The sequence below is a fragment of the Miniopterus schreibersii genome (assembly GCF_964146895.1).
Source record: "Miniopterus schreibersii genome assembly, chromosome: 22".
Classification (NCBI taxonomy): domain Eukaryota; kingdom Metazoa; phylum Chordata; class Mammalia; order Chiroptera; family Miniopteridae; genus Miniopterus; species Miniopterus schreibersii.
In genome coordinates, this window is record NC_138124.1 from 14,388,120 (window position 1) to 14,415,054 (window position 26,935).

A 26,935-nucleotide genomic window follows, 5' to 3' on the forward strand; every position below is an offset into this window, starting at 1 on the left:
GCTTACCCTAATAGTGCTACCAAGCATGGCAGGGTGCTGGGGCACCCCTCTCCAACCCTCTGCAAGTGGGCTATGGCTACCCCCACCTTCAGGAGGGTGTTTTCTTTCCTGTCCAGACCAACAGGGGTCCTGGGCTGGACAGTTTCCTCAGCAGAAAAGCCTACAGAGGGCCATGGGGGGGGGTCACTGGGCCCAGAGCCGCTTCCTGAACACACCGGGATAGCTTGCATGTGCGTGGGTGCATGCCTGCGTGTGTGATACAGGAGCATCCGGGAGCAAGTTAGGGCAGAGCCGCAGTGACTAGAGGCTGGCATGCACCCAGGGGGAGGCCAGGCTTGATGGGCAAAAGGGAGCCAGTGAAGGTTCCTCTGTAAAGAAGGGATGGCTTACCACCCGGGTGCAGGATGGGTTGGAGGGGAGATCAGTAGAACACAGGTACCAATTAGGATGCTCTTGCAAGCCTCTCTGACAAAGACGACCAAAGTGTCTGAGGCCTCCAATGGGCCAGGCTTTGCATAGGTACATTAGTCCCTAGGAGGCCATGGGGTTGGCCCTGTTATTTCTGAGGCCCAGAGATATAATAGTCCAAGGTTGCCCAACTTGAGACCTGGGGCCCCTAATCACTCCACTATGTTTAAACCAGGACCAGAAAGGAGACCAGATTCCGGGAAGAAGCAGGTCAACAGGCCCAGGTGCTGACCGGCAGGTGTAGGGAGAGGAATGGACAGTAAGGGGCAGGGCTGGCCAGCAGGGGGAATCCCAGAGCTGGCTCTGGCGACTGCAGACAGGAATAAAGAAGTAAATTCGTGGAGGTGATTCATTAGTGGAGGAGCTGCCCGGGGAGAGGAGCCGAGGACAGAAGGGGTCAGGAGTAAGGGGATCTCGGTCCAGGGTCCCCAATCCAAGGCTGCAAAGATGAGCGAGAGGGAGTCCTGGGATCAGCAACCATCCAGAAAGACTAACTCCAAACCCAATCCGTGCAGCTTCAAAGAGTCTGAAAACAGAAATGGGGACTCCCGGGAGTAGAGAGCCCCACAACCCAACTTCATTTGGAGACCTCGGCCTGGCCTGTTACTCTGTCCCTGCCCAGCCAAGAAGCCCTGGCAAGGGCAGTTCCCAGGAAGGAGCCCCCTCCGGATGAATTTCCCTGGTGAGGCTCCAACAAAGCCACACCCTCCCTTTCCGCAGCCACGAGAGGCCAGATGTGCTGCCCAGAGGGTGCTGCCCAGAGGCGCCTGTGGGTATCGCAGCATGGCTCCCAAAGTCAAGGCCTCTGGGCACCGCGGTGGTTTCACTCGCCCCTTTCCCAGCTAGCCAGTCCCTCCTCTGTGGCCAGCCCCTTTCCCGGATCACCAGGCACTGGCCTGCACCACCCCCACTAGCCACTTCCTGATGGCCCCTGCCCAGGGAGCGAATGCGCCAGTGGCCTCCCCGAAACCAGCGTGCTCAGCCAGGAGGCCTTGCGCCCACTTGGCAGAGTCCTGGTCTCCCGTGGGGGACGCCCCCCCGCCCCAGCATCCAGCCACCTCCTTCTTCCAGCTGTTAAGCAATCTGTAGTCGGGCAGGTAGTGAGAAAGCTGAGCATGGAAGGTGGGGACCAGCACGAAACAGAGTCCATTTCAACACGATGATGACAATGAACCACACAGCCAAGGCTCCAGACAGTGACATAAATATATTTCGGAAACTGCCGGTGCCCGCCCACCGCCTCCCGTCTGTCCACAGACCCATCCCACCCCCTTCTTTCTTTCCAGGCTGCAGCACAGGGCTCAAGAGGGATCTCCAGGGAAGTAAGTGGGGGGTGTCAGAGGGCTGGGTGCTGGCATCAGGAATGGCAGCTTCATGCTGAGGGGCAGGAGACTTTCATCTCCAGCCTGGCGCCGCAGGGCCCTCCTCCAGGGCCGCGGGAAATGTGGGGTGTGGGAGGGGGCTATGGAGGACACAGAGGCTGGAATCGGGGATCTGGAGAGGTGCGGGTAACCCGCACCCCCGACTTCGCTCTTCCCTGTCCATCCCAGACCTGCGCACCTCCCTCAGCGCCTAAGAAAATGGGATGGCACGAGGGCTGGGCACAGGGGGGAGGCATGTGGGAGGGGAGGTGTGAGGAAGACAGAGGGAAGGCGACTGACTGACACCCCCCTCCACGGCACTACAATCATGAGGGGGGTGGGCAGAGGAGGCAGCAGGACCACAGAAGGTCAGGAGAACCGGGGAAGGGGCATGCGCCCCACAGCCACCCCGGTCCCCTTAGCTGGACCGACTAACATCCCAGCAGCTCCACACGCAGGGTGATTCGGTTGTGCCAGGCTACAGGCAGGATGCGCACGAAACGAGCCAGGAAGGGTGTCTCAAACATGTTTTTCTTGTGGGAATTATTGTCGAAGTTGCCTGGGAAGATCTGCGGGCAGAGAAGGGGGGTCAGGAGGGTCCCCGAGCCAGCCCCCCTCCCATCAGGGCCCCAGGCCCAACTCGCAGGGCACCCGGGAGTGGTAAGAGGCAGGCAGCCGACACTCACCTTGCTGTCTGTGGACCCCAGGTCCCTATACTCGGTCCAGTTCCCGCCGTCATCACTGTGGGCCACCTTGTAGGCCGCCACATACTGGATGTTGCCGAAGTCTCGGGCCCCCTGCGTGATGATGCCGCTCACTTGTTTCTGGGAGCCCAAGTCAATCTACAGGGGGGGGAAAAAAAAACCAACCCACATTTTCTTTGCTTGGACCCTTTCCAGTAAAGTGGAAAAAGACAGACACACTGGGATATGAATTATAGTTTGGGGAAAGCTACTTCACTTGGCAGATCCTCAGTTTTCTCATCTATAAAATGGGCACAAATGCCACCAACTTTGTCAGGCACGATGAGGCAATTCACGGCAACGGAGTTCAGGTTTCAGAGCCTGGGCCCTGGCCAACCCCTTGGCATAGACTGTTCCTGAGGTCCCCTGCGGGACTGTCCACAGCCTGACCTTGGTCCTGAGGAGTCCCAAGACAGGCAGCTCCTCAAGGAACCCAGCTCCTCGGGCTAATGTGCTCCTTGGGGCCCAGAGACAGACCTTCCACTCCCAGTCCCTGACCAACCTGGGGAGCTGGCCACCTGCCCCTTCATAGGCAGTCCCAGGACCCAGGGTGCAAACTCAACTCACTGCCAACCAGGAGGTGAGCCCCAGGCAAATCCTGACCCCTCATCTCTGACATGAGCAGATGCTCTGGTGCTCTGCAATTTCAGTGAAATCCGGGGGCTGTCCCCTGGTGTGTTCTCAGACACCAGTCAGAGAGCATGTGCTCTGTGCTCAGGCAGAGAAATCCCACGGTGCCTGCCCCAGGAGGCCCTCCTCTACCCTGTCCTGCTGCTGTCCATGAGCTCGGCCTTGTTTCCCTGTGGCAGCCAGCGGGGGTGGCTCTCCTCCTACACACACACACACCCTTTCTCCACCTGGGCTGCGAAGCAGCTACGAGTCACCCCCCCCCCACACACTGGACTTAACAGAATCAGGAGGAAGGTGGGGTATATGATAAAAGAGAAAAAGAAAAAAAAAACAAAGGCTTTTCAGAAATTCCCTCTTGGGGAGCAGAAGCCTGGGCCGCAAAGAGGTCAAAGACCAGGCAGCCCCACTTGATCCTGGGAACCCAAGGAGCCGGGCCCACCTGCAACCACTCCGAGGCAGAGTTTCTCTCTGCCGTCCAGGCGTTGAACTTGCCCTGCTGGTCCAGCCGCGCATAGAAGGGATACCAGCTGAAGGAACTCAGGCCCCAGGTCTTGAAGGTGCTGGAGGCCGTGATCTGCTTGTTGGGGATGGTTCTGTCCTTTAGGCCCAGGGGGTCCGCGCATCCTGTGACAGGGGAAAGGAGGCACAAAGGGTGGGTCTTGGGTAATGAGCCCTACAGCTCCGCCAAGGGCCAGCAGGTGGCACTGTGGCTGCAAAAAAAAGGGGGAACTACTTACTACCTAAGTATATCTCACAGGGCTGGTCAGCCAGACCCTGCACCCTGACCTCCCCCAAGGGTGAGTTTTTCCTGGCTCAAAGGAAACCTGTCCCTTGCTGGTCCCCCATTCCCCTATCTGGAGCTGTCTCTGGGAATGGCAGCAGGAAGCACCAGCTCCAGCCCTATGACCCTAGAAGCCCCGTGTTTCTGTTGAAAGCAGCCAGACAACAGGAAGTTTTAGGGGGTTGGGGCAGGAGGGTAAATTACTGGATGGGTGGGTGTCAGAAGCCCAGGGATCTAGACCAAGTCTGAATACCTGCCAGCTGTGTGCCCTTGATAAATAATTTATCTGGGCCCAGCCGGCGTGGCTCAGCGGTTGAGCATCAACCTAGGATCCAGGAGATCCTGGTTCAATTCCCGGTCAGGGCCTGGGTTGTGGGCTCCATCCCCAGTCAGGGGCCTGCAGGAGGTAGCTGATCCATGACTCTCTCATCATTGACGTTTCTATCTCTCTTTCCCTCTCCCTTCCTCTCTCCGAAATCAGTAAAGATTTTTCTTTTTAAATAATAATAATAATTTATCTGGGCTTCACTTTCCATGTTCATTCATTATTCTGGGCACTGGGAGTTCAGCAGGGAACAACTCAGACAAACTCCCTGCAGAGGGAGGTAACATCTGCAAAACAACTAATCCTACATGGTCTAGAAGCTCCAGGAACCAATCAGAATACGTGGAAATACTTTCAAAATGGAAGTATTTTGCCACCAGAATGCCATGGGTTGGCACAGAGAGGGTACCTGGGCAGGGCTGCTGATGGCCAGGTGATCCCTGTAGCGTGCCTCTGCTGTGTGAGCCCAGGTCCCTGGGCCTCGCTGCAGTCCTACCCAGCTCAGCTTGGCTGAGAACACAGTCCCTCCCCCACACTCACCATTCAGCTCACAGCCAAGGAGCTCGAAGCGCAGGGTGCAGCCCCGTTGGCAGGCTATGGGCACCAGCCTCACATACTGCACCTCTAGAGGGAAGTCAAACATGTTGATCTTCACACCACTGTTGTCCACATTACCCATAAATATCTAAGAGGAAGAGGCAGATTGGAAGGATGGTCAATGTGGGAAAGTTCCCCCTTCCTGGGGTTGCCACACTTTCCCCTTCAGCCCTGTGGGGTGGGGAGGGAGGCTTGGCAGAGCCACCAGGGACTCAGCCCTTCCCCTGGCCACCCCACAGGTTTCCACAACCCACATTCCCCCTTGTCACACCTTCCCTGGTCATCGCGGTGTCTTTCCCATAGATACAAGTACATAAACATATGTCTACACTGTGAACGGTGCTGGCCAACTAATGGCATCTCCAGCAGAGCTGCGTACAATCCGAACGACTGTAGATCAAGGGTGGGGCATGTCTGGCCCACGGGCCAAAATCATTTGGTCTGGCCCTGCCAAGGCAACCTCAGGTGGAACTCAAAATTCAATAAACCTAGGAGCTTTTTTCATAGCTAATTTTTAAGTGGATCATTTTGTATAGCCCCCACTTGGCAGAAAAAGGGTTCCCCAGCCCTGCTGTACATGGTAGTCTCGAAGGCTCAGACTGCATCCCAGCTCTATCACTACAGCCACCCCAACAGGTCCCCAAACCTTTGAGTCTCAGTAGTCTCATCTATAAAAAGGGGCTATTACTTGTAACCACAAAATACAGGAATTGTCTGGGTTTCCCAATTTCTGGGGACCCAAGATGCACCTGAAAACGCCACCTCCCCTCCTGGCCAATGACCCAGGGTACCCTCGCCTCATTGGGGGCCCTCAAACAACGCTAGAGCCCCGGGAGTGCTGACCACAGCCCTTCCTTGGGGCCCATACGGCCTCACCTTGTCTCCCAAGCCCCCTTCCGCCTGGATGAACTGGAACTTTTTCCCGTTGAAGCTGTAAGCGACCTTGAACGTCTTCACATACTGGGCACTGCCTGCGCGGCTGGCGCCCTGCGTCGCCACACCCGTCACCCGCATGTTCCGCAACAGGTTCACCTGGTCCCAGTGTGGGGAGGACAATGCACTTAAAACTCCCGGGTTGCTTCTTTCCCCTCCACTCCCCCCACCCACGAGCCGGATAAGGGTGGACAAGAACCCCAGAGGCGCCCGGCCGGTGTGGCTGAGCAGTTGAGGATCAACCTATGATCCTGGAGATCAAGGTTCGATTCCTGGTCAGGGCACAGGCCTGGGGTGCAGGCTCCTCAATCCCCAGCAGGGGGCGAGCAGGAGGCAGCCGATCAATGACTCTCATCATTGATGTTTCTGTCTCTCTCTCTCCCTCTCCCTTCCTCTCTGAAATCAATAAATACATTTAAAAAAAAAAAAAAAAAGAACCCTAGAGGCCTCACCCCTCCCTCATCCCACCCACCCACTCCAGGCCCCCAAGGCTGCCCTCAATTACAGACACTTCATCCAAGGGAAGCTGCTACCTTGCTACCTGGACCCCCATTATGCACGCTCCCATGGTGACCCCCAAATGCTGACACACTCGTCTCACTTTCTACCCCCCCATCTGGCCACCCGCCCCGGGGCTGCCCCCTTCCGCACCTGGATCCAGGGCTTCTTATCGTAGTTGCTGGCTGTCCAGGCATTGACGATGCCCGACTGGTGCAGGCGGGCCAGCTCCGGGGCCCAGCGCTGCAAAGCCATGAAGCCCAAGTGCACCGACGAGGCGGAGATCTGCCAGTCGGCGATGGCGCCGGTCTCCATGCCCAGCGGCGTGGCACACACTGCAGGGAGGGAGACGACAGTCAGGTGGCCACCCGAGCAGGTGGGACCCAGGGGACAAGCGAATAAGACGGTGTGGCCTCTGCTGATGACCCAAAGCAGAGACCACAAAAGGGCAATGAGACCCAAGAGGAGGTGCCAGGAAAAGGCATGTAGAGAGGAAGAAAGCAGAGGGCAGGGTCACCGGAGGCGGGACCCAGGCCTGTACTCAAGGCGCTGCCGTGATTGGCAGCTGGAGTCTCCTGCCAGGAGACCACAGCACCCAGCCCGGCCCCTGGCTCCCCCAGCATGGCTTTGGGAGAAGGGCCACCTCGGGTGGCAGTGGACATCAATAGGCAAATCTGCGTGTTGTTTTCTAGAATCCCAAATGGCAGGAGCCTTCTGGGTGGGGAGTGAAGGCCATTCTGTTTTCTCTGGACACTCCGCATTTTCCAACTGCCAGTCCTCACCCAGCCACCAGCCACGCTGCCCCTGGCTAAGGCCCCATCACCTTCACCATCACCCCAGCGATGCAGTCAATGAGGGGCGGGGTATGGGCCATTCTCCTGGCTCCCACAGGCCCCTGCAGGGGGAGGGAGGCGCAAAGTGCAGCCATGCGCCCAGGACCAGGGCCTTCAGTGGCTGGGCAGAGATCTGAACCCAGGTCTGGACTGTCTTCACACCCCAAGTGTCCTCCCGCTTAGGGGCTCAAACATGCATTCTTGGGGCCTGTAGGATCATTGCCCACTCCCAGGAAACACAGTGCATAACAAGGAGGGGCTGCAAAGGTCCCTCTGGGGGGCTGTTCTGCTTCTCTGGTCACCTCCTGCCTCTGTCCCAGGAGCCACCAGCCTGGACCAGATCCCAGGCCAGGTTAGGTGGGTAATTTTGACACAGGCGCACCCATGGTTACCTCGGCGCCCAGCACAGTAATTAGTGGGCCCACCTGGCCCCACCCAGGGATGTGTGCCTTGATGAGCCCCCCATCCCCACACACCCCCACATTCCTGAACCCAGGATGTGAAACACAGTGGCCTCCGCCCAGGGCCCAAGGCACGTGCCTGTGAGGTGAAGGGTATCCCTTGACCTGCTCTCGACCCCAGGGCCCCAGCTCCCACCCCGCTGGCCCAGCCCTCCCTTCTCTAGGTCAGCAAACCTCACAGTGTCCCCAGTCTGCCTGAGGACAACCGCCTGCCCCCTGCCCCTGGGACACTCAGTGACAGACCCAAAGGACTGTGGAAATCCAGCCCCCCCCCCCCCCCCAAGCACCATCCCTGGGCCCAGGTGTGGACTTTTCACACCTGGCTTGGTGGGAGGGGCTCCAGCGGGAAGAGGCCAGGAAGGAGAAAAGAAAACCCGCGCCCGCCCCTGGCCTAGCTGAGGCTCTGTCCCAGCCTCTGTCTACTCAGAGGAGGCCCGGACACAGGGAATATTAAGGCCAGGCATGGCCCGGGCTGCCAGGACTGTGGCTCAGGGTCTGTCCCCCCACTGCTGCCGGAGCAGCCCCCCCAGATACTCACTGGTCTCACAGTGGGTGCCCTGGTAGCCTTGAGGGCACTGGCAGATGTACTGTGTGAAGACATCACCACGGTGGGAGTCATCGATCACCTGGCAATTGGCATCATTGTGGCAGGGGTTTGGGAAACAGGGACCTGGGTAGGAGGAGGCAGGTAAGATCACCTGGGCAGGTGATCAGGAAGGAGCTGGAGACAGAGAGACAGCAGCAGTTGGACCTAGCCCAAAAGGACGCTCTGCCCAAACTCAGCCCACTGCCTGCCTACCTCCCCCATCGCCTCCCTCCCTCTCTCCCTCCCCACTCTGTCTGAAGGAGCTTGGGCCAGCCTGGCTCCAAGGAGGGTCATGTGTAGGTGGATCAGCCCAAATAAAGGAAGCACCAGTTTTTCAAGTGGCTCAGGGGTTTCCAGGGAAATGCTGGCTGACAACGGACAGGTGCTGGGGACACTGCCCACTTCAGCACACACTAGCTCACCCCAGCAGCCTGCCCTGCACCCGGCAGCTAGGTGTGGGGAAGCAGGTGCAGCCCAGTGCACGTACCTTTCTCAGTCTCGTTGCAAATGAGGCCCGTAAAGCCTTCGGGGCAGAGGCAATAGAAGGGGAGGTCATCCTGGCTCATCAAGCAGGTCCCACCGTTCAAGCACTCGCTGGAGTCACAGAAGTCACCTGCAGTGGCAGCTCTGATTCAGGAACAGTTCATCCGCACAGTAAATGTCTGGGGGGCCAACTACCACGTACGTATGTGCTAGGCCCCCAAGACAGAGCAATCGGGCATAGTCCAGGCCTCAAGAAGCCACTGGAGCCCAGCCAGCATGACTCAGTGGTTGAGCATCAACCTATGATCCAGGAGCTGGAGGTTCGATTCCTGGTCAGGGCACAGGCCCGAGGTGCAGGCTCCTCGATCCCCAGCAGGGGGCGTGCAGGAGGCAGCGGATCAATGACTCATCATTGATGTTTCTCTCTCTCTCTCTCTCTCCCTTCCTCTCTCTGAAATCAATAAAAGTATATTTTTAAAAAATGGAGAGAGAGAAAGTCAGAAGGGGTGAGGAGTACAGGTGGATTTGAGAAACACTGGGCAAGAACTTCAGCGGTGGGCGGAGGACTGGAGAGAACATTGCAGCTTCTGGGTGGGGACCTGCCCGGGTGACGGATGGGCACTATTGCAGAGTCCCTTGGCTCTGGTGAACCGGGCTGCCCCAGACCCCACACCTGTTTGGAGTAAGACATGAGAAATCTTTCTTCCTCCCCACAATCTCGCCATGCCAGGCCGGAGGACCCTCCTGAATCCCCAAAGTCCCGAGAGCCGGGCCTGGGCTCCAGGGAAGGGAATACCGTTAATGAGCGAAGGAGTCCTCAGAACTCCACTTCAGCACCGGCCTCCGGAGCTTAGGCGGCTCCCAACAGCTATTAGTCACTGGCTTTAAATAGCAGGTTAATCCCCTCCCCTGACCTGGCAGGCGGCAGGCTGGGCCACAGACATAGGCTTGGGAACGGCCGGAGTCATGGGCTCCTGCCCCAACAAGGTCCAACTGCTCTTCCTCTCCCTCCCAAAAGTGTCCCGTCCCACGTGGCGCCAGGGCAAAGTGGTCCAGTGGGAAAAGGGGACCGAGAAAGACGTCCCCCTATGGCAGAGGGCCTTAGACTGGCCCACCTGCAGCACAGCAGCCTGGGGGCTTCCCCTTATCAGGAAAAGTCAGATCTCCCCGCTACTCAACCACCTTTAAGACTCCAGGGTCCTGCCCTTTTGGTAGATTCCCCAGGGACATTTTGCCAGGGCTCAGACAGTGGGAGCTGAAGAGGGATGGAAAAGGGACAGGACCCAGCTGTCTCTCTGGGTTGCTAAGGACAGCCACCAGCTCCCAAGAGCGTGGGCGCCTGGAGTGCCCTAAAGGGCTTCACTCCAAGGCCTGGGGTCAGACTGTCACGGATGGCAGAGCTCCAGTCAATCTTGTTTCTGTGAGATACCCACGCACCCCCCCCCCTTTTCCCAGTCCTGGAGGCGGGCTGCGTGGCCCCACGGGGAAGGGGCTGGGGCATCCCCAGGACGCGCCTGCCGGAGGCCCCAGCTGGTGATGGGAGGCCCGCTGGGCGGGGGAGGAGGGACGAGGCAGATACACCAGCAGGCCAAGGCCGCGGAAGGAGTCGGGGGCGGAAGGCGGCTGCAGGAGGATGGAAGCGCTTTTCCAACGCCTTCCCCGGGGCTCGGAAACCTCTCCTGGGCCCCACCTAAAGCCCTGCGCTCCCACCCACTTCCCAGCCCTCCCTCCTCTCCGATGCCCAGGACACCGAGGAGCGCGCGGGCGGAAACCTCCGGAAACTTCCAAAGATCAGACCGGCGGCCGGGGCACGGGTGGGAGTCGCCGAGGAGAGCTGGCTGGAGACTTTGTATCCGCACGAGACTCCTAGAAACTTCACGGCAGGGAGGCAGGCGCGCGCCCGTCGGTCCCCGTGCCACGGCCTCATTTTACAGATGGGAACAAGAGAGGCCCGGGACAGCGGGATTTCCTTTGTTACGCGCAAGCCACCTCCTTGGGGGGGATGGCTGGGCTGTCACGCCGTGTGCCGAGCCACCGCCCGACGCTCTAGCCTCTCTTTCTAGCGCGCGCGCGCGCGTGGGCCAAAAACTCCCGAGCGCGCGGAGACAGCGGGAGAGGCCGAGCGCAGCAGGGGCGCAGCCGGGGAGGCCGCCCCCTCGGCCCCTTCCCTGGCTCCCTCTCTCTCTCTCTCTTGGCCCAAGTTTGTCAACACTGGAGGTGGAGGGAGGGCGCCGGGGAACTTCCGAGCGGATGGAGGGGGCGAGGGCGGCGCGATCACTCACCGGAGGCTGCGAAGAGGCCGGAGGCGCAGAGCAGCGCGCCGCAGAGCGCGGCCAGCAGGCGGGGGGCCCGCATGCTCGGGGACGTGCTGGGGGGCGCGGCGCGGGACTGGGGACCGCCGTGCAGACCGCGGGGCTCGCGCTCCTGCCGCGGGACTGGAATAAATCGGGCCGCGCGCGCTGCGCCTCCCCCGGGCGCGCGGGCTCCGCCCAGGCCGGCCAGAGGCGGACTCGGGGCGGGGCCCCGCAGCCTGGAGCAAAGAGGGGGGGTGGGGGGGGACCCAGACCTCCGCGCCTCCCACCTCCCGCCCCCCGCCAGGCCTGGCGTCCATCCCAAATGGGGCTGGCGACCTAGCGCCAGTTCTAAGTAAGACTGGCCAGGGGGGGAAAAAAAAGCTCAGATGGAGTTGTTTGGTTTTTAGTTGTTTGTGTTTTTTTAAGTTTATTTTTTTTTTAGACTCCAATAGCTAAACGTTATGCATCATCATAATGAAAATTACAAGGACACTGAATACCAGGTTCACATATCAGATGGGCAAGTGGCAAGTCATGAGCACGCTGCTCTGGGAAACAGGCCCCAGCACGCACTGTCGGAGGGAGTGTCGCTGGGCCCAGGCTCCCCAGGGAGCGACTTGGTTAATACCCGCCCAAGTGGCAAGTGCTGAGCCCAGGAGACCTAGCAGTTCCACTCGTGGGAAAGCATCCTGCAGGAACTCACGTGCACACAGAGCAGAGCCCATGCCAGGAGCATCCTTCCATGTGCAGCGGGAAAGCAAAGGATGCATTCCGAGCATAGCTCAGACGTTGAATCAACCAGGTTCGCAGGTAGGTAGGGGGCGAGCAAGGACGGCACCCCGGTTTCTGGCCTGAGCAACTGAGCGGATGGTGGTAACTTCTTGAAACAAATTGCCTCTACCTCCTTCCCACCAGGTGAGCGCCTGATCTCCAGGACAGGGCTCCGTGCCCAGCACGAGGGAAACACCCCTAAAATATCGGTGGGGCGAATGAAATGACGGCCCCCATCGGGTGGAGGTGACTGCAAAGTGAGTGTGTTCCTATGACTGCAGCTATGCATGCAACCAGTGGGGTGTTGGGGTGTTATTGGGGGGGATGCACTCCCTGTGACTGGAGGGATTTAAGCAAAGGACATGTGTCAGGAGGGCCTTGTATGAGAGGACCACCCAGGACGGGATCTCTGAGGTCAAAGCTATCTCTAAGATGCTGCTTTGCAATTATTGGTCAACACTATCCAACTCCATCAATGTCAAGAGGAGAGAAGAGCCCCGCCAGTGTGGCTCAGAGTTTGAGCGTCAACCCATGAACCAGGAGGGCCCCGGTTCGATTCCCAGTCAGGGCACATGCCCGGGTTGCAGGCTCGATCCCCAGTTGGGGGTGTGCAGGAGGCAGCTGACCGATGACTCCCCCTCATCATTGATGTTCCTATGTTTCTATCTACTCCCTTCCTCTCTCTAAAATCAATACAATATTTAAAAATAAGAACGAGAAAAAGAGAGAGAAGAGGCCCTCGGGGACCAGCCCTCCTCTGCTTTCCAGCATCTGTGAGCGCAAGCATCACATGAGCCTGAGCAGAGCAGCCGGGCGGCCTCACACTCACACACTTCAAACGTACACCCTTCAAACACACACCCTCCTTCCCAAAGCAACTGCTCTGAGCACTTATGATCTGTGAGCAAACAGCCCTGCCCAGGGACCAAACAACCCGCTTCTGTTTACAAGCCAAAGGCCAAGGGCCAGGGGCCAGCACTGGAGATAAATATGCTCTCAGTTTAAAAAACACAGAAGTGTTTTCTCGCCAAAACCAAAAAGGTGGGTCGGATTCTGAGGTTCTTTTATGTGATTTTTCTCACTTCGGTTGGGGCTTCAATTAACCACTGTCCTCCCTGATGTCTCTGGCGGCTCCCTACCCTAATTTCTCCTTCTCAGGCGCCCAAAGCCCGACACTCGGAACCAGCCAACGGTCTCTTGCTGGCAGCGGAGACATCCCCCTACTGGGTGCTGCACAGGGAGATTGAAGCCGGGACCTGGATCCAAGCCCCAGCTTCACATCTTACCTGCCTGATGACCCCTGCCCAGCTGCTAGTCAGACACCTTTGTTTTCATTTTTTCTTTTTTAAAATATATTTTTATTGGTTTTAGAGAAAGGAAGGGAAAGGGAGAGAGAGAGAGAAACATCCATGATGAGAGTCATGGATTGGCTGCCTCTCTCACGCCTCCTACTGGGGATCAAGGAGCCTGCATGTGCCCTGACTGGGATTCAAACCCCGATCTCCTGGATCCTAGGTGGATGCTCAACCACTGAACCACGCCGGCCGGGCAGGCACCTTTATTTTCTTCGTTCAGAGTCTGTCTCCTTTCTTCCTTCTCGAGAAGTTAATGGCATCAAAGGGTGTGGCTTCCCTAGCCCAGAACCCTTCCAGGAGCTGTGGGAAAGAAACATACCAGGACCTGGGCTGGGTACTTGGTCTTCCGGGTAGAAAGGAAGTCAGAGAAATGCCTTAGAAAGATCTATTTTTATAGGGCTCTGCTCAGAGCTTTTCTCTCTGGGCCAGCTGGACATCTGGACAACTCATCTCATGCCCGGGTCCAGAGCAAGGCCACAGCCAGAAGAACATCAAGTCCTTTCTTGGAAACAGAACACAGGGAGGCCTGGAGCAAGAGCCCTAGGCTGGGCAGGGTGGGGAGGTGTCAGGAAAATCCAGGGCAGGAGAACTTGTCACTGGCTAACTCCACCATCACTGCCACCACCACTACCACCACCATCGCTACCACCACCCACACCTTCTCCAGTTCCTCCCCTCTTCCCATCCCCCAGGTGGAAGTGAAATGGGATAGTAAGAAGCCAGGGAAATTCCTTAAAGAGTGGGATGGGGAAACTGAGACAGGCGGCTGAACCAACTGTTGAGCAATGTACAGCCAGATACTAAATCAAAAGGTCTTATCTTCCCCCACCAAGGACACCCAGGAGCAAATGGTTTACATATTCCAGACATCCCAGGGCAGGATCTTAAGTTCTTCCTTGTTTCACTGTCCCCAGCTTTAATAAATGGACTCTCAAAATTGCCTGGACTGCCCAGCTGGCGTGGCTCAGTGGTTGAGCATCAACCTATGATCCTGGAGGTCGAGGTTCGATTCCCGGTCAGGGCACATGCCCAGGTTGCAGGCTCCTCAATCCCCAGCAGGGGGCGAGCAGGAGGCATCTGGTCAATGACTCTCATCATTGATGTTTCTCTCTCTCTCCCTCTCCTTTCCTCTTTCTGAAATCAATAAAAATATATATTTTTAAAAAGAAATATATTTGTTTTTCCCATAGAAGCTTTTTACTCCCCTTTTCTTTCCCTTACTAAGTTAGGTATATAAGCCCCTACTTCTGACCCCTGCTTGGAGTTATTTCCCATTGAGCAACCCTGTGTATAAATGAAGTCTTTTCTCTTGTTAATCTGTCTTTTGTTAAGTTTAATTCACAGCCCCCCTGGGTACAGCACCTAAGAGGGTAGAGGAAACCGTATTTTTCCCCTCCCCAAGGATGGTTTGTGCTACATCTGATTCTCAGCAGGGCCTGGAGCCCCTGATCACCTCACCTAGCATTCCCAACCTTATGATCCTAAGACATTAAACCCTTCTCACGGGGCCCTTGGGGGTGCCTCAGTTCCTAGCCTCGCCCCCCTCCTGTGCTTACTCTGCAAGCATGTACTAACCTCAGCAGACAAACTCCCTGGGACACAGGCCTTCAGCCACAATACACTCCTTCCCCTTGCGCATCCACAGGTCAAAGATATCTGTATTTTTAGGATTTTACCCTTAAGGACAGGGCTCTACGACATCCAGCAAGGTTGCCTCTCGGATACTGAGTTAGGACTTCCTCCCGCCCCACCCCCAGCCCCAAGGGCCTACCAGGAGCAAACAAAGGGTCCCAAGGCCTCCAGACCCTTAAAGGCGGCTCTGGGCCACGCGCACAAAGAGCCAGGCTGAAGCTTTGAAATTACCACTTGTAAAGGCGCAATTGCATTCTTAGCCCAGGGTGGCCCCCCTCCTCCTGGGCCACTGTTTGGGGCTGGGGGTGGGGGGAGGGCACTCTTCCGGTGATCTTTGAGTTTGGGAATGTCAAGTTGAGATGGGCGAGACATCCCCGGGAGCCAGATAGATCAGATAGATGTGAAAATCCCCAGCTCTAAGGTGGCCACCCAGGCCCTGCGAATGGGGGCGCCCTGTCGGGGGCAGGCGCCAGGAGAAGGCAGAACCTCAGTGTTTGGAACTGTGGGCTCTGCGGACGTGCCCTCCCTCCCCTCTGCCCAGCTGCCTCGAATACTTGAAGGTCAAAGGGCAGGAAGGAAACTGCCCACGTTAAAAAACGGCCAAACCTATAGGAACTTGAATGAGTTTATTTGAAGCAAACTGACGACAGTTGCCGGGGAAGCAAGATCTCAGAGGATTGAGAAAATGCTCCAGAGAATGGCAGCTTTGCGCCTTATTTTAAACATTATAATCAAAAGAGAAGACATTAAAGGGGGTTCATAATACCCATTGGAGGTAGATTAGGGAGGCCAGAAAAAGCAATGGGGGGCCATGAGGGGAACCTCTGGGACTGGGTAAAAAAAAAACACACACAAATAGACACCTATTTCTTTTACATTGCTGGGTATAGGATAGTTAACAATTAACATGCTAACGATAAAAATGAGGGGTTTTGCAAGCCTTTGGTCGGACTAAGCTCTCTCAGTTTTTTAATACTCTTTTTTGGGAATTTTTGTTGACAGGGCCCTTGTCACAATGGGGGGGGGGCACAGAGACACCGCCCACTTGCTGTTCTGCGCAGGTGCCTCGCCTGCCTGGAAGGGCCCAGGCCCTGAGCACGAACAGAGTTGACACCTGGATGGGGACCTGGCCCTCCTGGGGAGAAATGCGGGCAGCTCCCTGGCTCCCTCCCCACACTCCCCGCAGCCAGGGAGCTTGGACTGGAAGAAGGCACCAGAACCAGAAGCTGCCGCCTCCATCGACTGAACAGGTTCTCAGAAGAGAGACCCTGGCGGGAGAGCAGGTGACAGGTAGGCCGCAGGTGGAGCCCTCTGCAGGGAAAAGCAAAAATACACATTTAACCGTGGGGTGGGGGGGGCGTTCTAACATTTACCTCTCCCTTAAAGAATTTAAATTTGGGTCTTGCCCCCCAATAAGACTCATCACCAGGTCCTTTTGTCTGTTTGTTTGTGTTTTGTTTCGTTTTTTGACCTGTCTCTAGAGCAGGGCAAACTTCTAGTTGCTGAGCATCGGCTTTTCTTTTTATTTTTTTCAGTTTTATTGATGGATTTCAGAAAGAGAGAGAGAAACGTGGATTTGTTGTTCCACTCGCTTGTGCGTTCATTGGCGGATTCTTGTATGGGCCTTGGCCGGGGATCGAACCCACAATTTTCCCTCGTGTCTGAACCTCACGTAGGTGGGCTTCCTACACGTATGTATGTAGTTAAATTTGTTAATCTGTCTCATGTCATTTTAATTACTGGGCCAGCAGAAAGAACCTCGGAAGGTAGAAGGAAGTCTCTTCCTCCCCACACTCCCAGGGACATGTTTCATTAGCCCACGCTGGCCAGCTGTCCCTGCCCCTACCCCCACGCCAACCCCAGAAAGCTGGTTGGTATGGAACATGGGCACCGAGAGTTCCTTCCCAACGTCACAATTAGACCCAGACATGGGAGCAGAAGTGAATTCTCAGGGAGGCCGGGTCCCAGGGCCTTGGCAGGGGCCCACAGCAGCTGTCCATCCCCAGCAAGGCTGTCAAAAGGCCCGGGGGAAGTTAGGCGTGGGAGCCAGGCCCTTGGAGGGGCCACCACAGGGCCCGCCTGGCTGCCATCAGGCCTTGGCAGGAAGAGAAAACTTTTTTTGCTCTTACAGAGGGTAAAGAGAAAGGCAGTGTGGCCCGGCAGGCCAACTTCTGCTTGTCTTTGGGGGGGGATGGAAAACAAAACCTATTTCTCTCCGGATCCTCGAACCCTCTGCCAGGCCCAGCCATTGGTTGGTCCTTTCCCAGCTCTTTTGGCACTGGGAGGTGTGGTGATCAGAGTTGCCCGGGACCCACTGAGGAGGGGCCCTGTCTGAATTGGCACATCCAGGAGGCCCGGGCCAGCTGATGGCCCCTCCTGGAGTCCGAGCCTCATGGGCTTTGCATTCAGAGAGACCTGCATTCACCATCCAGGCTCCATAACCCCTGGGAGTCTTATTTAAATTAATGACGATAGGGCATGCTGTTAAGTAAAACAGGCAAGGTGTAGAAAGCACGCGCAGTGTGCCACCATTTAGGAGGTGGGCATGGGAGGGGAGGCATAATATTTATACACGCTTGCTCCTGTGTACATAAAAGTGCTTCTGGAATTATAAAAAATGGGAGTTTGGGTGGCCTTCCAAGAAGGGAAATTGGACGGCTGAGGAACAGGGGAGGAGAGAAACTTCAGAGTGTACCTTTTGGAGCTTTAAAATTTTGAATTTTGCCTGGCCAGCGTGGCTCAGTGGTTGAGGATTGACTTGTGTATGATCCAGGAGGTCACGGTTCGATTCCTGGTCAGAGCACAGGCCCAGGGTGCAGGCTTCTCGATCCCCAGCAGGGGGCGAGCAAGAGGCAGCCGATCAATGACTCATCATTGATGTTTCTCTCTCTCCCTCTCCCTTCCTCTCTCTAAAATCAATAAAGACATATTTTTAGAAAAAGAAAAGAAAGATAAGTTATAATCATAAATTTAGGGAATTTCAAGTCCCAGCCTGACTTGGATCATTCACCTCCTGTCTTCTGTGGTGACCTCAGATGCTGCAGGGCCCTTTCCCTTGCCTGAGGGAAGGCATATCTGTCTGTATGACCCAGGTCACTGCTCAGAGAGGTTTCCTCCATGCCTGGGACCTCGTGAGCATGTGGCTCTGACCACCTTCTACCTGGGACACCACTGACCCCTTATCCCGACTTCCTGCTGATTCCCAGCCCCCAGGACAAGCCACCCAAAGCCAGCTCTCTAACGGGCTGAGCAAGCTTCAGTGAGACCTTTCCCGAAGAAAGGTCTTGGAATCCCCGTCTCATAAAAATGCTTTCAAGGCAACAAAAGGGGTTCTGTGGTTGGAAAAGTTTGGGAAATTCTGCTGACCCAGGTCTGACCTTCCCGCCCCCCGCCCATCCAAGGAAACGGGCAGCCTGCTGAGTTGAGACAGCACAGTGGGTGGTTATCTTTTTAACGCGATTTTCAAATACACTTAAGTACAGCGACTAATGAAATCAACCCTTTGGGTGCATGTTTCACAATCAACAATCAGCAACAGTGAAGAAATAAGGTAGTTCTGGGGCAGGACCTGAATGTTCCCCCAGGGTGTGTGCTCAGTCAGTAGTAACAATCGTTGCGATAAGCAAGGCTGAGTGTGTGGGTTCTGGAGCCAGATTTCCTGGGTTCGAATCCCCAGCTCTCACTGCTTTCTAGCTGTGTGACCTCGGACAACCTGCTGACCCTCTCTGTTCCCTCGGTGTTTTCATAGGAAAACTCTTCCCTTCCTCCGGCCTCGATTGTTCAGCTGGTCTAATGATGACACTGACACAAGACTGATTAGCAGGAAGGAAGCATTTAATTCGGCATACATCGAGAGATGAGTGATCCCTCACAAACAATAAATTTGTGAAGAATTGACCAAACAAAGGGTTTAGGTTTGTTTATAGCCTTCTCTGTCTGGTGTTCAGGATGCCTTCTACCCTCCTGGTACCTTCGCGTGAGAGATTTATTTCCTGCTTTCAGGGGGAAAAGGAGAGATTCCTTCTCTCTCAAGCTCCAAGCTGCTTTACCTCACCCTTAGCTCAGAGTGTGCTTCTTGTAAAGGTTATTTCTCAATAAATTTAACTCAGAATAATAAACCAAAGTGGCACATTTGGGGATGGCATAGTTTGTTCCCCTTTACACATTAAGAGCAATGGGGGCCCAGGCGGCGTGGCTCAGCGGTTAAGCATCGACCTGTGTATGATCCAGGAGGTTGTGGTTCGATTCCCGGTCAGGGCACAGGCCCAGGTTGCAGGCTCCTCGATCCCCAGTAGGGGGCGAGCAGGAGGCAGCCCATCAATGACTCATCATAAATGTTTCTCTCTCCCTCTCCCTCCCTCTCTCTGAAATCAATAAATTATTTTTTTTTTTTTAAACCATCATCACCCAGATGATTTCCAGAGGCCCTTTCAAATCTTGCCTTTTGTGTTTCTATAACTCTATTCTTAATCTGAAATTCTGCTTTTCTAATAATCTGGTTCTTTTGCCCACACGAGGGGAGCAAGAGAGAAATCAGGGGCCTGTATCTGCCAAAAAAGACTATGGTTCCCCTCTCAGCCTGCCTCTGCCCATCCCACCTCCTACATCTAGATGTTTACAGCAGCCAAAACCACAGCACTTCCTTAGCTACTGAGCCGTGTGGCCAGCTCATCCCAGCTCACTGACCCCTTGTTTTGTTTATTAGGGGGAAAAAACCACCCCAAAATCCCAACTATCAAAGTCCCAGACAGGCTGAACCTGTAACCTCAGGGAGGGCAAATGCCCTGAGGCTGTGCCAAGGGGAAATCCCAGTGGCTCCAAGGACACTTGGCCTCCTTTGGACACCCTGGCTGCATGGGTCATGAACTGCACAGAGGGCCTCTATTGTGCAAGTTCTGGGCTTTTCGAGCCAGGGTCCAGATGCTGAGCTGGAGGTACCTGTGAAACACCTGGGTGGGTGGGCTGAGCAGGAAGCAGGAAATTTGGGCTGTAGGGAGAGGCATTGCGGTTTGGACAACATACAGGCGAGAGAGAGGTAAGGCCGTGGGCGTGGACGTGGTCATCCGGAGAGGAACCTGTGCGTGACAAGCGATTCTCTGGCTGGCTGCTGGGGAGACGGGGAGATTCCAGCACTTAAAGGCCTAGCAGATAGAGAAGTTCCAAAGAAGAGAAAAAAAAATAAGGGACGTGAGGAGCAGGGCATCTGGAAGTTCCAGAAATGGAGACAGAGAGGGTGGGGGATGACAGAAGACAATCTAAACATTGGAAAAAAAGCAGGACTCTTCCAGGGTTCGATTCCGGCCAAGGGCACGCACCTCGGTTGCAGGCTCCATCCCCGGCCCCGGTCGGGGCTCATGCGGGAGGCGACCAGTTGATGTGTCTCTCTCACATCAACGTTTCTCTCTCTCTCTCCCTCTCTCACTTCCAGTCTCTCTGAAAAGCAGTGGAAAAAATATCCTTGGATGAGGGTTTTTTTTTAAAAGCTGGGGGGGGGGGGGAACCAATTTAAAAACTCTAGGAAAAACAGAATATTAAGGTAAGGAAGTACCCATACATGAGCAAGCTATTAATTAATTTTTTAAAAAAATAGAGGTATAATGTACACATGGAAAACACACTCAGGTCCTAAGACTACCACTCAGTCAGTTTGACACTGATTTTCACCACTATCAAGAGGCACATTTCCATCACCCCCCACCCCGAATTCCCTCATGGCCTTTCCCAGCCAGTCCTCTCCACCCCAAAGCAGGCACTGATCTGAGACAAGCTCATTTTGAGAAACCGATGGCATGTAATAAACAAGCGTCCATTTGACCTTGATCCTTAGAACAAGACACTATCAGAAAAGCGAAAAGAGGCAACCCACGGAATGCAAGAAAGTTCTTGCACACATGGCACGTCTAATATGGGTCTCATACCCAGAATAGAAAGAACTCTTATAACCCAACAGCAGAAACTTAACTAGGCCCTTTATTTTCTCAATGAAACATCCGTTGAGAAAACAGAATGAGTTATGTGTGGAGCATTTAATAATGCTCCTTGACCCCGCAGAGGCTCTGTAGCTGGTCATTTAACCTCAAGCCTTTGTTTTGCTGATTTAGAAGAAGGGGTGAGGTTGGGGATTTAAAGGTAGGGGGAGCCAGGCCGGTGTGGCTCAGCGGTTGAGTGTTGACCTATATATGATCCAGGAGGTCACAGTTGCAGGGGGCATGCAGGAGGTCACCGATCAATGACTCTGTCTCATCATTGATGTTTCTCTCTCTCTCCCCCCCTTCCTCTCTCTGAAATCAATAAAGCTATATTTAAAAATAAAATAAATAAAATGAAGGTGCGGGGGGGGGGCCACTGTTGGTGTGTTGACCATCCTGGAATATAACCTGTCTCTTGACCGTCCTGGGCCATGGTCTGTTGTCCAAAAGGCCCTTTAAGGGGCAGGTGTCCTTTTCTTGGCTTCTGCCGTGAGTCTCCCCGCCAGTGACAACATCAGGGCCACAGCAAAAAACAAGAACCTATTTCCAGTTCCCGGGGAAAATGTCTCCGTGGCTTTGGCAAATAAGTTCTTTTGCCATCTTCCCAATAAGTGATTCATTCCCCCCCCCCCCCGGAAAAAATGAGGTTGCTCCTGTCCCCAAACGGGTCTCCTGGTGCTACTTGCAGAGAAGACAAGCAGCCCATTGTAGGTCCAAGTGGCTGCCTTCTCCCTCTTTCCCTCCACGGTCGCCTAATCCCCGTGGGGCCTGGGGCCCTGCCCTCGGAGCCAGAAAGAGCAGAAGGAACGCAGATTTGTCTTAGGGGCCCCCAGACTGGTTAGAGGCCCAAAATAGAATTTTAATGAGGCTAAGAGACGTCCTTCCATGGCTGCCTTTCCTGGCACGGGAAGCCCTAAAAATGCCCCAAGCATAACACTGGGTGGGTACAGCTGTGCCCCACTCGGTCACTGCTGGCCACTGCCTTGCTGTCTGTCTGCAAAAGCGGCCCCACCTTTGCCCTTTGTGAAGATGTAACCAGGGAAATGGGACACCCCAGTTTGAGGTGTCCCACTCCCCGGCGCCCTCTGGCGACTAACTGGACCCACCGCCTTCTCCCCAGCCCTCGATCACCCCAGCTCTGGTTGTGGGATAGGCCGGACAGAGGAGCCCTTTGCAAGTCCAAACCCTTCCCTGGCCATATCACACCCTCACACACCCAGCGCCACCTCGCCGTATACTCAGGACACTCGATGTGCTTTTATTTATTATTTTTTAAAAGCTATTTTTAATTTTTTATTATTTTTTTTAAAATATACCTTTATTGATAATATATTTTTACTTTTTATTTTTTATTTTTTTAAGTCCTGGCCTGAGGATATTTCCCCCCATTGCTTTTCAGAGAGAGTAAAAAGGAAAGAGAGAGAGAAACATGGATGTGAGAGAGACACTTCGGTTGGTTGCCTCCCACAGGTGCCTTGAACTTGAGGTATGTGCCCTTGGCCGCAATTGAACCCGGGACCCTTCAGTCTGAAGGCCGACGCTCTAACCAGAGCCAAACCGGCCGGGGCAGTAAATGTGCTTTTAATATCCTCTGCTTGAGGAAACGTTTTTGAAAAAATTGCAGTTACCTAAGCAGATAAAGCGTGTCACTTGTCTGCTCGCAGCGTCCCTGGTAGTGTGCTTCTGCACCCAGCTCGCTCAGGATATTTTCAGGAGCTTCCCGGGGCCTCGGGAGAGGGACCCAGAGGCCAGGCTAGGTAGGCCACCCGGGCCCTGGTGTCAAAAACAGACTGTGGCTGCAGCCAGGGCTGTCACTAGTTAGGTTCTCACTGCCCAGCACCTCATTCACCCGGGAAGTTCCAGAAGCCTCCTCTGCAGCCCGGGCTGATTGAAATTCCTGGGGGAGGGGGAGGTGCTGTGGGGAGTCACGTGTACTCTCAGCTCCCAGGCTGGACCTCAGGGCTCCTGGCTGAAGGGTCTCTGGTCCTGTGACCTTGTCGCTGTCGCATGATTCATAGTCTCTAGGTGGTGCCAGCATTGCCAACGTGTCTAAAAATGTTCCTCCGCGTGAGGTCAGTGGGCTCCTCTCGTGATGTGGTCATTACGATCACCACAGGCTCCAGCATTTTGTGGGTTCCTGCAATGTGCAGAGCACTTTCCAAGAATTTTTTAAAAAGTACAAAGCAGCATCTTTGTCTTCCGAAAACATAGAGTCTTGGGGGATGGGGGTGGGGGTGGTGATAACATGAGTGCATAAGAGAAAATAACTAAAATTCTATTCAAGTCCATCAAAACCAGTTGAGCATTTGTGCAAGGACTTGCCTAAGGTATTTTATTTTATTTTTTATTTATTTATTTTTTGCCTAAGGTATTTTAAAGTTGCCTTAAAAGAGCTGTTGTGAGGACAGTGAGTGAGAAGTGGGACAGTGTTAAAACAGAAGGGTCAATGGTACAGGGTAGGGCAAGGTCGTGTCTATCCTACCGAGGACTTTCTACTGCAAATACCAGTTAGTCAGTCAACTCAGACTCACATCAACAAACAAAAAACAAAACAAAACAAAAGCATTTATTGGTTCATTGCAAAGGTAGGAATGAGCTAGCTTCAGGGCCAGCTGGATCCAGGACTGAAATACCAGCAGGACTCTCTCCCCTTCTCACCAACAACCCCCCCCCCCCCCCCCCGATCTCCGGGCTTCTGTCTCCGTGGCTGACACAGAAGGGCTTTCTCAGTAACTCAGGGAAAGGGCCCCAAGTAGGTCTGGACACACACCTCTTTGGCTTTCTACCAAAGAAGAAACCTTTCCTTCTGGTTTCATTCAAAAGAGGGAAAACAGAAACCAGGAAAGGACTTGATGTGCTCGCCCTTCTGGGAAGACTGGGGTGGGGTGCTTTTACTGGTAGCCCATCTAGGGCCAAATAGCTGGAGTGGGGAGAAATAGCCCTCAAAAGAAAGGGGAATGGCGGTGTTGGTAGACAGAGCAAGGTAGGCCCGTATGAGCCATGTGATCGCTTTTCTGGAATGAGGGCCCACGGCTGTTTTTTTGTTGTTTTTTAAAAAAATATGTCCAGCCTGTGTAGCTCAGTGGTTGAGCATCAGCCTATGATCCAGGAGATCGAGGTTCGATTCCAGGTCAGGGCACATTCGAGCTCGATCCCCAGTAGGGGGCGTGCAGGAGGCGGCTGATCAATGATTCTCCCAACATTGTTTCTCTCTCTCTCCCTCTCCCGTCCTCTCTCTGAGATCAATAAAGACATATGTTAGGGCCGAGAGTCCCCAGTCTGAACCAATGATCAGAGGGATCCCTAACCCAGAATCTTAGCTGCAGAAGTCATCTTGGTGACCACCGGGTTCTGCTGGCCCATGTTAAAAAAGAGAATTCTGAGGTGCAGAGGCTTTAGGTGGTTTGCCTGAGATCACACACTGCAGTGGGGTCCCATATGGGTCTTATGTAAGTTGAAGAAGGGGATATGTAAGAAGGAAGGGTTAAAACCTGATCCGAAAGTTAGTGTCAAGACACACATTTAAAAAATAATGATAGTGTGCCGTAAGAAGGAGGGGTGGGGGGAACAAAGTATAGCATGAAGCAAGGCTTATTTTAAAATAAATAAATTAATTAATTAATTAAAAAACCTCACCCTGGCCGGGTAGCTCAGCTACTTTGGTTAAGTCCCAAGGCCACCTCATCAGTGTTTTTAATCTTAGGACCTTTTAAGAATGGGTGAGGCGCCACCTGACCAGGAATGGGCAACTGTCCTGATCTTCCAAGAGGAACGAGCTGATTCTAAGAGTTCCAGGCTGGTGACCTGGGCCGGGCTCCAGTGTGGGCCTAAGAACAGATCATGCCAGACAGGCCTCATTTCCGTTTTTGGAGAATGTCCTTGCCCTGGCAGGTTCCTGGGGAGGGATAAGCTAGACTCAAAGAGTTCTGACTTGTTAAATCTGAAAAGAATCCTTAGGGATTAAAAACAACAACAACAACAACAAACGGAGGTAGCCCTGGCCGATTTTGCTCAGTAGTTAGAGTGTCAGGCCACGGACTGAAGGGTCCCAGGTTCGATTCCGGCCAAGGGCATGTCCCTCGGTTGCAGGCTCGATCCCTGGCCCTGGTCAGGGCTCGTGTAGGAGGCAACTAATAATCTATGTGTCTGTCTCACATCGATGTTCTCTCTCTTTCTCTCTCCCTTCCACTCTCTCTGAAAAACAATGGGAAAAATATCCTCCGTTGAGGATTTAAAAAAAACCCAACAACCAGAGGCAGCAAACTATTGACCCCCAACCTGAATCCACCTCTCAGATATTTTAAATAAATGAGGACATTTCCCATCAACTCTGCCTTTCTGGCTTTCTGACGAGACTGGTCTATATTCCTGCCTGGCAGTGAGTGTCACTGCCCTCAGTAGATAAAGCAGGCCCATGCACAAGCCACTTCACCCCAGACCCCACCATTCCCCATTGCCTCGCCATGAGCCAGCTTCGCTCATTAGTGTAAGCCTGGGAGTGTGTGACCCTGATCTAATCTGTCCTGCATCATTTTATAGAGACTTGGAGGAAAGAAGTAGGGCTGGAGGCACTTCTGATTTCCTCAGGAGGCGGCAATCTAGGGTGGGCTACAAGCTCCTGTCTATGAAATCGACTCTGAAGAAACCACAAAAGTTTGGGTCTGAGAAAGAAACCTCAAAACAGTGAGTGCTCCCAGGAAAACCAAGGCTGTTGTGAACCAGAGTGAGTGAGGGGGTTAGTTTGGAGGGTAGGGGCTGGGTAGCCACCTGGGGATAGAGTGGACTGAGGCAGGAGTGGGAAGATGGGCTGGCAGAGATCATTTAAGTCTTTTGCGTCTTTCCCTCATTGATTGGGACGTTTGTGTGACAGAAGCCAGGAGCCGTAGCTCAGGTTTCAGGTGTTGGAGGGGTAATAGCAGGGCTCTGCTGGGGTGAGAAGCTGGGGAAAACTAGTGTGGGCTGACCAGCTTGCCACAGACATTCACTGTAGGAGACAAAATCTCTTGGAGAAAATGAAGGGAGCCGGGAACCCCGCCCCTCAGATGCTGGGTCTGGGAGGGGGGAGAAGTCAGGGGTCCCAGGAACAGTGCAGGCCTAGCCTGGCTCCCTGACAGGCCCCAAAAGCCACATACTTGACCCCAGGGAAGGATGGCAGGAGGCTGTGTGTTCAGGTGGGGGGGGGCTAGTTTAGATGAAATTTGCAGTTTCTGGGCCTAGGGTCTGTGAGGGGTGGGGGCAGGGATTATGGACCTTTCAGCAGAAACACAGCTCTATGTAACCCAAGCAGAGCAAGGTAACTACTGTCACCCAAAGATCCAGGGGTTCAGGGGAGGGAGAGAGATGTAGTTGAGGTGTCTCAGGAAATATACCACGTGAGGAGGGTTGAGTGTGTGTCCAGGGGAGGTGGGAGGTGAGGAGGGGGCCAGGGGACCAGACTCGTGGGAAGCTATGGGAAGACTGAGCTACAAGAGAATGCATTCCGGCAACCCCTAACCCCCAGAGGGAAAGTTCATTTGCAAATCAGTCCTTTGGAATTTGGAATGCATTTTCCCAGGGGAAGAACACTGTAAATGGAGGCTAGGTTCTGATTTGCCCCACAACTTTACTCAGCTAGATTACTCATAGCTTTTCCCTAGGTCAAGGTTCAGAGAGGCTGGAGCTCTCATAGCTTTTCCCTAGGTCAAGGTTCAGAGAGGCTGGAGCTCTCATAGCTTTTCCCTAGGTCAAGGTTCAGAGAGGCTGGAGCTCTGGGGCATAGCTCGTTTCTGGGGAGCTGGACCTGCCAAAGGCCAAAGTCTTTTTGTCTGGGGTTTGGTGTGGTTTAGAAGGGGAATTAAACTGGGAGAATCATAAGGCTAGTTTTACTCGTATTTAATAACAAAGCTATCAACTGACATACATTTATAATTACATATTAAAGGAATAGTCGGTTTGCAGGAGGTGGAGATGACTAAATTACTATGAAACCAGCAGGCCAGCCGGGGTGGCGTGGCTCCGCGGTGGAGCATCGACTTATGAACCAGGAGGTTGCAGTTCGATTCCCGGTCAAGGCACAGGCCCGGTTGCAGGTTCGATCCCCAATAGGGGGCGTGCAGGAGGCGGCGATCAATGACTCTCATCATTGATGTTTCTGCCTCTCTCTGTCCCTCTCCCTTCCTCTCTCGGAAATCAACAAAGACATATTTAAAAACAACACCAAAAAACCATATACATTC

At 54.3% G+C, this 26,935-nt stretch overlaps 1 protein-coding gene and 1 long non-coding RNA gene across 3 annotated transcripts; one reads left to right on the forward strand and one right to left on the reverse strand.

The window, feature by feature from the left end:
- Nucleotides 1-1,656: 1,656 nt before the first annotated feature.
- MFGE8 (milk fat globule EGF and factor V/VIII domain containing) lies at nt 1,657-11,230 on the reverse strand. The gene is made up of 9 exons (XM_081124725.1): nt 10,982-11,230; nt 8,704-8,829; nt 8,169-8,300; nt 6,490-6,671; nt 5,782-5,937; nt 4,849-4,993; nt 3,642-3,826; nt 2,516-2,671; nt 1,657-2,398 (listed from the first exon to the last, which is right to left on the reverse strand). The coding sequence occupies exons 1-9, from the start codon at nt 11,052-11,054 to the stop codon at nt 2,261-2,263; spliced, it is 1,293 nt and encodes a 430-aa protein (XP_080980851.1). The 5' UTR covers nt 11,055-11,230; the 3' UTR covers nt 1,657-2,260.
- A 270-nt stretch (nt 11,231-11,500) lies between these two features.
- Nucleotides 11,501-18,885, forward strand: LOC308550665. 2 transcript variants are annotated; one of them, XR_013997946.1, is made up of 5 exons: nt 11,501-11,803; nt 11,909-12,021; nt 15,754-16,041; nt 16,287-16,442; nt 18,500-18,885. It is a non-coding gene; the product is annotated as an uncharacterized lncRNA (long non-coding RNA). The 2 variants fall into 2 exon arrangements; XR_013997947.1 differs by having other exon boundaries at nt 11,660-11,803; nt 15,813-16,041.
- The last annotated feature ends 8,050 nt before the right edge of the window (nt 18,886-26,935 follow it).

Coding starts and splice junctions, on each gene's coding strand:
- MFGE8 (XM_081124725.1), bottom strand. CDS start 11,054: ATGCGGGCCCCCCGCCTGCTGGCCGCGCTCTGCGGCGCGCTGCTCTGC. Junction 3,827..4,848: donor CCTTGGCTGTGAGCTGAATG/GTGAGTGTGGGG, acceptor CCCCTGTCACAG/GATGCGCGGACCCCCTGGGC. Junction 2,399..2,515: donor TGGGGTCCACAGACAGCAAG/GTGAGTGTCGGC, acceptor CTCTGCCCGCAG/ATCTTCCCAGGCAACTTCGA.